Raw genomic sequence first — 12,674 nt, 5'->3', positions numbered from 1 at the left:
CTCCATTTTATCTTTATTCTTTACAAAATATCCCCCCCCCCCCCCAAAAAGAAAAAAAGGGTGACCACCCCCTCCCGTTCCCTACTAGAGATGGAGAGATAATGGCCCAGATTCACAGAGAGCATGGCGCACATTACGTCAAATTTTCTCCCTTAGTTACGCCGGCTCAATGTTTAGTCGACATGAACGTAACCTACGCCCATCCCCATTCACGGACGACTTACGCAAACGACGTAAAATACGACGCTGTTCCGACGTTTCCGATGTCCATACCTTAACATGACTTACCCCTGCTTTATGAGGGGTAAAGTTACGCCGGTCGTACACCTTAAGTAAACAGCGTATTTTAATACGCTGGGCGCAAGTACGTTCGTGAATCGGCGTATCTAGCTCATTTGCATATTCGACGCGGAAATATACGGAAGCGCCCCTAGCGGCCAGCGTAAATATTGCACCCCAAGATACGACGGCGTTGGAGACTTACGCCGCTCGTATCTTGGCAACAGTGAGGCGTATCTGATTCTTTGAATCAGGCGCAGAGATACGACGCCTCCATTCGGACTTACGACGGCGTATCTGGAGATACGCCATCGTAAATCCTTTGTGAATCCGGGCCATTGATTTTTTTTTCAAAATTTTCGCTCTTTTTTTGTTTATAGCGCAAAAAATAAAAACCGCAGAGGTGATCAAATACCACCAAAAGAAAGCTCTACTTGTGGGGAAAAAAGGACGCCAATTTTGTTTGGGAGCCACATCGCACGACCGCGCAATTGTCAGTTAAAACGGCACAGTGGCGGAAGCTGAAATTTCACCTGGGCAGGAGGGGGGTATATGTGCCCAGTAAAAAGTGGTTAAAGTAAAGCATTACTTTGGTTATCTTGATGTCTGTGTGCAGCCTGTCTTTTATACTGCAAGATCCCTCCACTTAAGGTAACCCCTTTTATTTGCATAATCTGTTGCTGTGTGGTGGGATTTCGTGTTTCCTCACAAGCTATTGAGGACCACAACTCTCATATTACCAGGTGTGTCACGGAGGGTTTTGAGCCACTTACCACTTCCAGACCGCCGCATTACCACTTCCGGACCGCCGCATGTACATTTACGTTGGCAGAATGGCACGGATAGACACATTGGCGTACCTGTACGTCCCTGCCTAGACGTGGGTCGGGTGTCCGATCGGGACCCCCCCCGGTACATGCGGCGGTTCCCGTGGCTTCAGGAGCGATCCGGGACGAGGGCGCGGCTATTCGTTTCTAGCCGCCCCCTCGGGATCGGTCCCCGGAGCTGAAGAACGGGGAGAGCCGTATGTAAACACGGCTTCCCCGTGCTTCACTGTGGCGGCTTCATCGATCGTGTGATCCCTTTTATGAGGGAGACTCAAACGATGGCGTCACACCTACAGCCACACCCCCCTACAGTTGTAAACACACACTAGGTGAACCCTAACTCCTACAGCGCCCCCTGTGGTTAACTCCCAAACTGCAACTGTCATTTTCACAATAAACAATGCAATTTAAATGCATTTTTTGCTGTGAAAATGACAATGGTCCCAAAAATGTGTCAAAATTGTCCAAAGTGTCCGCCATAATGTCGCAGTCACAAAAAAAATCGCTGATCGCCGCCATTAGTAGTAAAAAAAAACAAAAATAATAAAACTATCCCCTATTTTGTAAACGCTATAAATTTTGCGCAAACCAACCGATAAACGCTTATTGTGATTTTGTTTTTACCAAAAATAGGTAGAAGAATACGTATCGGACTAAACTGAGGAAAAAAAAAATTATATATGTTTTTGGGGGATATTTATTATAGCAAAAAGTAAAAAATATTGAATTATTTTCAAAATTGTCGCTCTATTTTTGTTTATAGCGCAAAAAATAAAAAAAGTAAAGGTGATCAAATACCACCAAAAGAAAGCTCTATTTGTGGGGAAAAAAGGACGCCAATTTTGTTTGGGAGCCACATCGCACGACCACGCAATTGTCTGTTAAAGCGACGCAGTGCCAAATTGTAAAAACGCCTTTGGGCATTTTGCAGCATATTGGTCCGGGGCCCGGAGTGGTTTAGGTAACCACTTTTTTTTTGCATAATCTGTTGCTGTGTGATGGGATTTCGTGTTTCCTCACAAGCTATTGAGGACCACAACTCTCATATTACCAGGTGTGTCACGGAGGGTTTTGAGCCACTTTAAGGGGTTAATCACCAAGCGTAGACCCAAAACATCGAGCAGCTCCTCAGGGGGTAGTGCTACATATGTAAAAAGCAAAAACAAATAACAAAGACTTACTCATGACAGAAATAAGATACTGAACTATCATCATATAATTCAGCTCTAGAGTGAGCGGAGATGAATCCTCCGACAATGACGTCCCCCTCTTGGTAATACTCATACTCAAACATCGATTTGGAGGCATTGAGTCTACAGAGAGAGGCTGAGCTCCGGGATATCATCACCCCATAATATGTGACAGAAAGGGGGACAATCAGAAGGTAACAGGCGGAGTGGACAGGAGACCAGTACATGGCAGACCCCAGAAAGTGTGATCACCGGCAGCTCCGCACATCCTCAGTACAGGAGGAGAGACGGAGTCACCAGCACTTTATATACATGAAGTGACACTGATTTACATCTACAGACTCAGATGCAGAACAAAGAACTCATTCCATATTGGTAACCTCAATCTAAAAAAGAAATAACATCTCTATTAGACAGTGTGACTAAGAAAGTTGAATTATTCTTATATTTCAATTTCGATTCAGCCTAAGTCATACTCATTTTCCAAATCAGCCACAAGAAAATGAAATGCTAAGTAATACAGACTTGTAAGTGTATACTTCATGCAATGGGATTGATTCACCAAAGAAGTGGACACTAAGGCCCTTTTCACACTGGGGGCGGTGGGTGCGTCCGCAGTAAAGCGCCGCTATTTTTAGTGTAGCGCCTGTGTACTTGTCAGTACAGGTGCTATGTTAAATTTAGTGGGATGAGAGACTTATGTGTTCTCAACCATGTTTGATTTATTTAAATTCGTCCTGAACTGTCCTGTGGGTCATTCTGTGCTCCGGAGATGCAGTTTCATCTCTGGATGGCAGGTGGCGCCAGAGGGGTCCAGGCGGAGCCGCTTCTCCTCAGCAGCCAATTAGAGGAGTTTTCCCTCGCGGAGCATGCTGGGGAGGGGTATTTCTGTGGCGGAGGCCATTGCTCGGGGTTCTTCGCGGGTTCCTGGTTCAAGGTGCGGCACCCACCTTTAGGGTGTGCGCACATCACGGGCCCCGGCGATATGGCCTACCGGGGTGCACGTGCTACGCGGATTTCCTGACTCTGGGCCCTCATGGCCCGGAGCATCTGATGCTGCAAAGGGGCCCCTGTGACTTACTGGGTCCCCCATCCCTTATCGAGAGGATCCCAAGCGAGTTGTGCAGTTCGGTGGGGAGTCGGTCTGAGGTGAGCCCGGAGGCAGGTGATCCAATAGGACTTAGACGAACCATCGGGGATCTGGGCGACCGGACACTGACAGGTTGTATGCTGCAAACTGTCAGTCGGTGACCCCAAAGCTGAGAAGTCTACCTGAGGGAGATTCAGGCAAGTTGCAGACTGGGAGGATTCGCTCTACTACTCATGTTTTCAAGTACTAGGCCTGTGGCAGAGGTCTCATCACTAAATCTTAATCCGATTCTATTAGAGCCAAGTCGGTGGCAGAGGCTTGTTCCTTCCCAGAAGTTCTAAGTGACGCTCTGGCTGCCAGGCCTGTGAGAGGGACCTGTCCAGGGGCACTTTACCCACTTCGGCTGAAGTGGCGACGAAGTAAGAGTTGCTATTAGAAGCAGGACTGCTTCCGTTTATCCATAAGCCTGAATCTGCATGTTCTCCTTTCACCAACCTATTTCTATATACCTCAGAACGATTGTTGGTCATGTTGGACCAGTAATAAAGCATTAAAAAAGTCAACCAACGGTCTGGACATTCCATCACTGCTCTCACCACCATCATCACCCCAGACACATCACAGAGGTAATATAATTATGCCGTCCCAAATCTAATCAGCGGCTCCTACGGGGGTAGCGCTACACGTTGGGGCTCGTTACCTCTGGCAACGGAACCGTGAGTTACTTTATTATTGAGAGCAAGGAGTGTCGTGTGTTGAACTGTGTGGCGCAGAGGGAGTTAACCTCGGTGAGCCAAGGCCTGGGCGTACATGCAGCGGAGTGCGTGCCTGCAACGTATCCAGACAAGTTTTCAAGTGGGAAGAGTCACCCACCCCTGCGTGAGATGTAGGGGCGAAATTTCGCGGCAAACCAGTAGTTGCTGCCCACCTACGAGAGAGACTGCCGCGTGCGAAAATGTCTGCTTCCTCATTACTGTCCGCAGCTTTCCAGCGACTGAGACCCCCAACAACTACACCAGGAGTCTCCATCATGTCTGCCACATCTGGAGCGCCCCTCACTGACACGGTGATTCGGATGTCCACGGAGGCAAAATTTGTTCTTCTTTCCAGCGGAGGATCCGAGGCCTTAGGACTGTCCTGCCCTCGCTGCGAGGAGTTTTCCGTATGGATCCGGCCCTTTGCTCGGTGCCATAGATGCAGAGCATACCGTTTCACAGTTAAGCCACCCGCTGAAGCTCCCCGGGAGTACCGGGTGGATTGGATCTCTGGGACTGCTACCGCGGAGGAGGAAGCCACATGGCCTTCCCCGTCGGTGGAGATCATGGAACCGGAGGTCACACATTCAGAAATCATCACTGTCTCATCTATCTTGACCCTGCTGTCTGCTACCTCGCCATCCCGCTCACCGGAGGTAAGCCCAATAGACGAGACGGACAAAGATGACGACCCAACCAGTGTGATGAGTACACAGGCCGAGGCCATACCGGAGGCCGTCACAGTTAATGCGGTCTCTGTGTGGCATGCTGCTACTGAAGAGGGCCCTGCACAGGCCTCCCGCGGCTGCGGTCGAGGCCTACCTGCCCGTCGTTCTTTACCGGATTGGCCAAAAGACCCATCCAAGGCCTGTGGGTACCCGCCTGCGGAGGAGTCAAAAACGAACAATGAGGAAGTGAAAAGAGGAATGTCTGCTTATTATGAAAAAAAAAATTCCCTTTACAACCCCATTAAAGTAGCAAATTCAGGCATTCTAGGGACATAAATTACACATCTAATTTCCTGACTACCAATCACATTTTTGAAGGGCCTTGAGCACCAGGACAGTGGAATTACCCACAAAATGGCCCCATTTTGGAAAGAAAACACCCAAATGTATATGGTATCAGGCATAATGTGTCTTTTGATGTAATTTCTTTACACAAGTTTTTGGAAAATGTGGAAAGAAAATGAAAACTCATTTTTTTCTTTACAATCTTAATTGTCAAGAACGCGGTGACGTACAACACTACGACGAGCCGAGAAAAATTAAGTTCAATGCTTCCGAGCATGCATCGACTTGATTCTGAGCATGCATGTTTTTTTCTGCCCGTCGGAGTTCCATACAGACGAACTGAGTTTCCGATGGAAATTTTTTCCTTCGGGGGAAAAAAAGACAATATGATCTCTTTCTAATTCCGTTGGAATTTCTGACGGGAAAAAAGTCCAATGGGGCACACACACGGTTGGAATATCCGATGAAAAAAATTACGTCTGACTTTTTCCATCGGAAATTCCGAGCGCGTGTACAAGGCAAAAACATGTAATATCCAGTCTCAAACTTACCGACCAATCAGCAACCAACCAAATTTACCTGTCTAACAGTGTGTGTTAAAAACAGAGGTTTAGTTGCACGCATTTGCAAATGCATGTGTAAGCTGCAGGCCCCGTCAAGGCGCTCTGTATACTGCAGTCCTAACTATAACATTGCATTTTAAGTCTCCAAAGTAGGAGCACATGACTGCTGATGGATAGATAGATAAGGGGCAGGTGACTGGAGGTAGCCCAGCCCTCATTAAAGGGGCAGGAGCACACTGCACACTCAGCACATGGAAGCAAAGGTGCCAGTGTGCTGCCTGACCACAATGACATAAATACCACAAACAAAAGTCACTGCCCCTACCTATGACTGGTCTATACAATAAGGAGCACTGGAAAGGGCGTATATACATACAAAAACATGGAATATCCATGCTCAAACTTACCGACCAATCAGCAACCAACCAAATTCACATGTCTAACTGTGTGAGTTAAAAGCAGAGGTTTAGTAGCACACATTTGCAAATGCATGTGTAAGTTGCAGGCCCCGTCAAGGCTCTCTGTATACTGCAGTCCTAACTATAACATTGCATTTTAAGTCTCCTCAGTAGGAGCACATGACTGCTGATCGATAGATAAGGGGCAGGTGACTGGAGGTAACCCAGCCCCTCAGCGTGTACAAGGCATTAGTGGTACTTGAGAACTGAAGTTGAGAATCACTGGTCTATTGTCAGTACTAGTGTAGCGCCCCCTTACTTTCAGTATGGGCACTACGCTAAAGTTAGTGGGAGAATGGGAGAGTTATTTTGCTCCCATTCATAATTTGTTCAATTTAGGGCTGCTGTCATTCCTGAACTGTCCTGTAGGTCAGTCTGGGCTCCAGGGATGCGATCCCATCCCTGGGGGACAGTTGGCGCTAGAGGGGTTCTGGCAGAGCCACTTTACCCCAGCAGCCAATTAGAGGAGTTTTCCCTCGCGGAGCATGCTGGGGGAGAGTATATCTCCCCCAGTCATTTTTCCTGGTTCTTCGCGGGTTCCTGGTTCCAGGTGCGGCACCCACCTTTAAAGTGTGCGCACATCGTGGGCCCCACCACTATGGCCGACCTGGCCTGGGTTCACGCGCTACGCGGAGTTCCAGACTCTGGGCCCTCCTGGCCTGAAGTGACTGATGCTCTCAAGGGGCCCCAGTGACTTACTGGGTCCCCCTACTACTGAGGAGATCCCAGGCTGTATGCCGTTTGGTGGGGGATCGGCTTGAGGAGAACCAGGAGGCAGGTTATCCAAGAGGGCTTCAACGAACCATCGGGGATCTGGTGACCGGGACATTGACAGATACACTTCAACTGTCACCCGGTGACCCTAACCTAATCTACTGGGAGGATTCGCTCAATCTATTTAGCTCAATCAAATACTAGGCCTGTGGCAGAGGTCCCTAGAGCCGGGTCTGTGGCAGAGACCTGTTCCTCCCAGCAACCTAAAGTGACACTTCGGCTGCCAGGCCTGTGGCAGGAGTCTGTCCGGGGGCATTTCACCCACTCTGGCTAGAGTGGCGATGAACTGTATCTACTACTACTGAGAGCAGGATTGTTTTTTTCTCATATGCAGGCCTGATACTGCAAAGTTCTCTATCGCTTCATCAACCTTTTCTCTCTACCTCATGTTGATGTTGGTCATGTTGGGCCGGAAATAAAGCATTCAGAAAACCTTTATTTGATGACTGGACATTCGCTTACTCATCTACTCATCAAACTTCACCCCTAGACAACGGTAAGAGGTAACTTAATACGCCGATCCCAAAAACAACCAACGGCTCCTGAGGGGGTAGCGCTACACTAGGATCCCTTCAGGACCCAGCACAACTCACCTGACACAGCCTTTGCCTGGGAAACAACAGTGATTGGCCAGCTCACCTTTAAATCACCTGTATCATCATCCAATCAGTGCTCGTGATAGAGTTACCTTTGTTTGCCACTGTGTGATCCTGCTCTGCATATTTTGTGTATGACCCGGCTCGTTTGACCCTGTTTGTTCGCTTCTGATTCGGTACCGTTTGAACTCTGATCTACCTGTGTATGACCCAGCTTGCCTAGACTACGCTTTTCCTGATTCTCCTGTAGTACATCCATCTGCAGCGGTGAACTACAAACACCAGATAAACGTCCACCTTCATCTGCAGCGGTGAACTACAAGTCCCAGCTGACCTGCTCATCTCAGACCTGCTCATGGAATGTGCTTGTTCTTGAACTGTTTGCATAGTTAGCACACCTGAACTGTTATCTGCTCCTAGCCTGACATCTATATGATTGCAAACCACGCATAGCAAAAGTCACTGCTTTAACCGGTTAACGCCCGCCGCATGTACATATACGTCCACAGAATGGCACGTACAGGCATATGGGCGTACATGTACGTCCCCGCCTTTCCGCGGGTCCGATCGGGACCCCCCCCGGTACATGCGGCGGTCGGTAACCCGCGGGGAGCGATCTGGGACGAGGGCGCGGCTATTCATTTCTAGCTGCCCCCTCGCGATCGCTCCCCGGAGCTGAAGAACGTGGAGAGCCGTATGTAAACACGGCTTCCCCGTGCTTCACTATGGCGGCGCATCGATCGAGTGATTCCTTTTATAGGGAGACTCCATCGATGACATCAGACCTACAGCCACACCCCCCTACAGTTGTAAACACACACTAGGTGAACCCTAACTCCTTCAGCGCCCCCTGTGGTTAACTCCCAAACTGCAACTGTCATTTTCACAATAAACAATGCAATTTAAATGCATTTTTTGCTGTGAAGATGACAATGGTCCCAAAAATGTGTAAAAATTGTCCGAAGTGTCCGCCATAATGTCGCAGTCACGAAAAAAATCGCTGATCGCCACCATTAGTAGTAAAAAAAAAAAATAATAATAAAACTATCCCCTATTTTGTAAACGCTATAAATTTTGCGCAAACCAATCGATAAACGCTTATTGCGATTTTTTTAACCAAAAATAGGTAGAAGAATATTGCATTTTTTTCAAAATTGTCGCTCTATTTTTGTTTATAGCGCAAAAAATAAAAACCGCAGAGGTGATCAAATACCACCAAAAGAAAGCTCTATTTGTGGGGAAGAAAGGACGCCAATTTTGTTTGGGAGCCACGTCGCACGACCGCGCAATTGTCTGTTAAAGCGACGCAGTGCCGAATCGCAAAACCTGGCCTGGGCATTTAGCTGCCTAAAGGTCCAGGGCTTAAGTGGTTAAATAGCTTTGACCATAATTAGTACAAATGAATGAACATTATTTATAAGCTTGATTTATTAATTATCAAAACTCTTTATTTAAGGGGGTTTTCTTTACAAATATTTATCATTTTTCTATTAAGTGTTTTGTTTTCATATTTATTTTCTGCGACCTATTTTTCTCCTGTTGTTCAGCTCCGGTTTAAAAATAATAATATAACATTTTGGGAAAAATATACACAATAATATTCCAGCACTGGAGGTCAGTATGGCGAATATCTCCACAGCCACCATGTATTTCCCTCTGGTGCTCAGATAGGCCGGGATCATGGCAATCCAGACACTGCAGAACACCAGCATGCTGAAGGTGATGTACTTGGCCTCATTAAAACTGTCCGGTAATGTCCTCACCATGAAAGCCAGAAGAAAACTCACAGCTGCCAGAAACCCCATATAACCCAACATAGAGTAGAAGCCGATAACCGACCCTTCATTACACTGAATGAGGATCTTCCCAGGATAGGAGTCCATGTCATACTCTTGGTAGGGAGGAGACACTGACAGCCAAACAACACAGATCACAACTTGGACAGAAGAACAGATCACAACCATAGAGTTAGTTACTTTGGCTTTGACCACTTTTTTCCAGGAACTGCTGGGCTTGGTGGCTTTGAAGGCAATGCAGACAATGGTGGTCTTGGCCAGAACACAAGACACAGCGATGGAGAAGACGATACCGAATGACACTTGTCTCAGCATGCAGGTTATATCCACAGGACGTCCGAGGAAGAAGAAGACGCAGAGGAAGCTCAGCAAGATGGAGGTCAGGAGGATGAAGCTCACCGTCCGGTTATTGGCCTTCACAACTGGAGTGTCGCGGTGATAAATAAAGTTTCCAAATACAAATAGTGTCATGGCAGAAAATGTTAAGGATATCAATGAAAATATCAGAGCCGTCACATCATTTTCATAGGACAGAAATTCATATGTTTTGGAAACACATTTCATTTTTTTGTCGTCAGGCCACTCTTCATCAGGACATTGAAAACAGCCGTCACTATCTGCAATCAAAACAGAGGAAAACGCTGATCATTTACCTAATATAGGACAAGTGTAGGAACTTTACTTTTAAAGTGTATGTTAAAAAATATTCAGTGCATCTTTAACCTTTTTACACTGACTGGGGTGAGGAGGGGATGGCACTTGCTCTCTATGACCACCATTCATAGAGCGCCTTGAATGTTTTCAGTGAATACAAGGGGTACTCTGTTTGAACGAGGTGGAGAAGAGGGGTGGAGACCTCCACCTTGCTTAACCACTTGCTTACTGTGCACTTAAACCCCCCTCCTGCCCAGACCAATTTTCAGCTTTCAGCGCTCTCACTTTTTGAATGACAAAAATTTTATAATTCGACATTATAGGGAAAAGATTCGACATCATAGAGAAAAGATCCGACATTATAGAGAAAATATTCGACATTATTACTATTCATACAACATTAGAATTCTTGTAAGCGGAATATTCGAACGGAAATGTACGATTCGACGTAAAGATTCGACGTTCCGTCGAATATTCGTTTGAACAATCGACACAAACCAAAAATATTCGACGTTCCGTCGAATATTCTTTTGACCATTCGACAGAAACCAAGTATTATTGGATTTTCGGACGAAAGCTATTCCCCAACGAAAAATGAAATGAATCAAAACGATTTTCGGGAGTAACTAAATAAATGTATTTTCCAAACCAAAACGAAAAAACGAAACAAAATATTCCAGTCTGCACATGTCTACTAATGAGGCCAATGTGCCTCTTCCACTGGGGACCAATGTCCCTTACAGCTGTCAGTGTGAGGAGAAAGAAAAAAATTATTACAGAGCTTTGTTTACATCACGTGATCAGCTGTCATTGGCTGCCAGCTGATCACGTGGTAAGGGGCCGGGACTGGCCCCTTACTCGGATCTGTGATCACCCAAAGTCGCAGTGACTAGGTGATCACAGCGCGCGCCACGCACACCCTGCATGGGGCGCGTGCAAAGGGGCAGCCGTCTATTGACGGCCTCCTGACAATTGAGGTCCGAATGACGGCTACAGCGCGGACCCCTAGTGGTTAATTAGAGAATGCCTTGTATTCGCTGAAAAAATGCAAGGTGCTCTATGAATGGTGGTGGTAGAGAGCTAGTCAGTCTGAAAAGGTTAAAGAAAAACTACAAGACATCCTACAAATGGCGATACTGCCAAACAAGCGATTGCCTGTGATCTGTGTGCGGATTGGAGGTTACCCACACAGAACTTGAGCAGGGCTCCGAAAATTGCAACTGTTACTGTAGTACCCCCAACTACTATGGGGACCTTCAGCTTCCCTAGCCATTGGCTGGCGCTGCTGTCAATCACATCCAATGACGCGGCGCACCGGGGGGCAGGGCTGAGTGGTACAGTGAGCGGCTATGGCCACCGGCTGTATCACAGGAGCGCGCCCGCAATAATTTATCACCATGCAAGCTTGCATGAAGGCGTTGAGTCCTTGCGGGGGGGGGGGGGGGGAAGCCGAGACAGCCGCCGAGGGACCCCAGAAGACCAGATCCGGGGTCACTCTGTGCAAAACGAGCTGCACAGTGGAGGTAAGTATGACATGTTTGTTATTTAACCACTTCCGGACCGCCGCATGTAGATATACGTCGGCAGAATGGCACGGACAGGCACATGTAAGTACCTGTACGTGCTCTGCTTGACGTGGGCCGACCCCCCCCCAGTACTTGCGGCGGTCCCCGTGGCTTCAGGAGCGATCCGGGACGACGGCGCGGCTATTCGTTTATAGCCGCCCCGTCGCGATCGCTCCCCGGAGCTGAAGAACGGGGAGAGCCGTATGTAAACACGGCTTCCCCGTGCTTCACTGTGGCGGCGTCATCGATCGAGTGATCCCTTTTATAGGGAGACTCGATCGATGACGTCAGTCCTACAGCCACACCCCCCTACAGTTGTAAACACACACTAGGTGAACCCTAACTCCTACAGCGCCCCCTGTGGTTAACTCCCAAACTGCAACTGTCATTTTCACAATAAAGAATGCAATTTAAATGCATTTTTTGCTGTGAAAATGACAATGGTCCCAAAAATGTGTCAAAATTGTCCGAAGTGTCCGCCATAATGTCGCAGTCATGAAAAAAATCGCTGATCGCCGCCATTAGTAGTAAAAAAAAAATATATAATAATAATGCAATAAAACTATCCCCTATTTTGTAAACGCTATAAATTTCGCGCAAACCAATCGATAAATGCTTATTGTGATTTTTTTTACCAAAAATAGGTAGAAGAATACGTATCGGCCTAAACTGAGGAAAAATATTTTTTTTATATATGTTTTTGGGGGATATTTATTATAGCAAAAAGTAAAAAATATTGATTTTTTTTCAAAATTGTCGCTCTATTTTTGTTTATAGCGCAAAAAATAAAAACCGCAGAGGTGATGAAATACCACCAAAAGAAAGCTCTATTTGTGGGGAAAAAAGGACGCCAATTTTGTTTGGGAGCCACGTCGCACGACCGCGCAATTGTCTGTTAAAGCGACGCAGTGCCGAATCGCAAAACCTGGCCTGGGCATTTAGCAACAAAATGGTCCGGGGCTTAAGTGGTTAAACATAACCATTCTTGCTGAATGTGACAATTACAGTTGTATTTTTCTTTACTCTCTTTTGGCCACTCCTACCTGTTACATTGGACACCGCCCCCTCGGAACATGGGACGCAGTCATAGCAGCAGACATGGACACTCCCCTTA

General features: G+C 47.0%; 2 protein-coding genes across 2 annotated transcripts in view; both read right to left on the bottom strand.

Moving 5' to 3' along the window:
- The window catches only part of LOC120925125 (vomeronasal type-2 receptor 26-like), a 38,458-nt gene extending 36,058 nt beyond the window's left edge, over positions 1 to 2,400 (bottom strand). Inside the window, exon 1 of the mRNA XM_040335999.1 lies at positions 2,288 to 2,400. Within this exon, the coding sequence (XP_040191933.1) occupies positions 2,288 to 2,400 (113 nt within the window). The remainder of the gene's footprint in view (positions 1 to 2,287) is intronic.
- Positions 2,401 to 9,047: 6,647 nt separating this feature from the next.
- The window catches only part of LOC120925124 (vomeronasal type-2 receptor 26-like), a 9,682-nt gene continuing 6,055 nt past the window's right edge, over positions 9,048 to 12,674 (bottom strand). The window contains exons 2-3 of the mRNA XM_040335998.1: positions 12,604 to 12,670; positions 9,048 to 9,958 (exon numbers count right to left, since the gene is read on the bottom strand). Coding sequence (XP_040191932.1) covers positions 9,057 to 9,958; positions 12,604 to 12,670 — 969 coding nt within the window. The 3' untranslated portion in view covers positions 9,048 to 9,056. The remainder of the gene's footprint in view (positions 9,959 to 12,603; positions 12,671 to 12,674) is intronic.

The sequence above is a fragment of the Rana temporaria genome, chromosome 1, assembly GCF_905171775.1.
Source record: "Rana temporaria chromosome 1, aRanTem1.1, whole genome shotgun sequence".
Lineage (NCBI taxonomy): Eukaryota > Metazoa > Chordata > Amphibia > Anura > Ranidae > Rana > Rana temporaria.
Note: the sequence above shows the minus strand (reverse complement) of the source record. Positions and strands in the feature narration are given on the sequence as shown.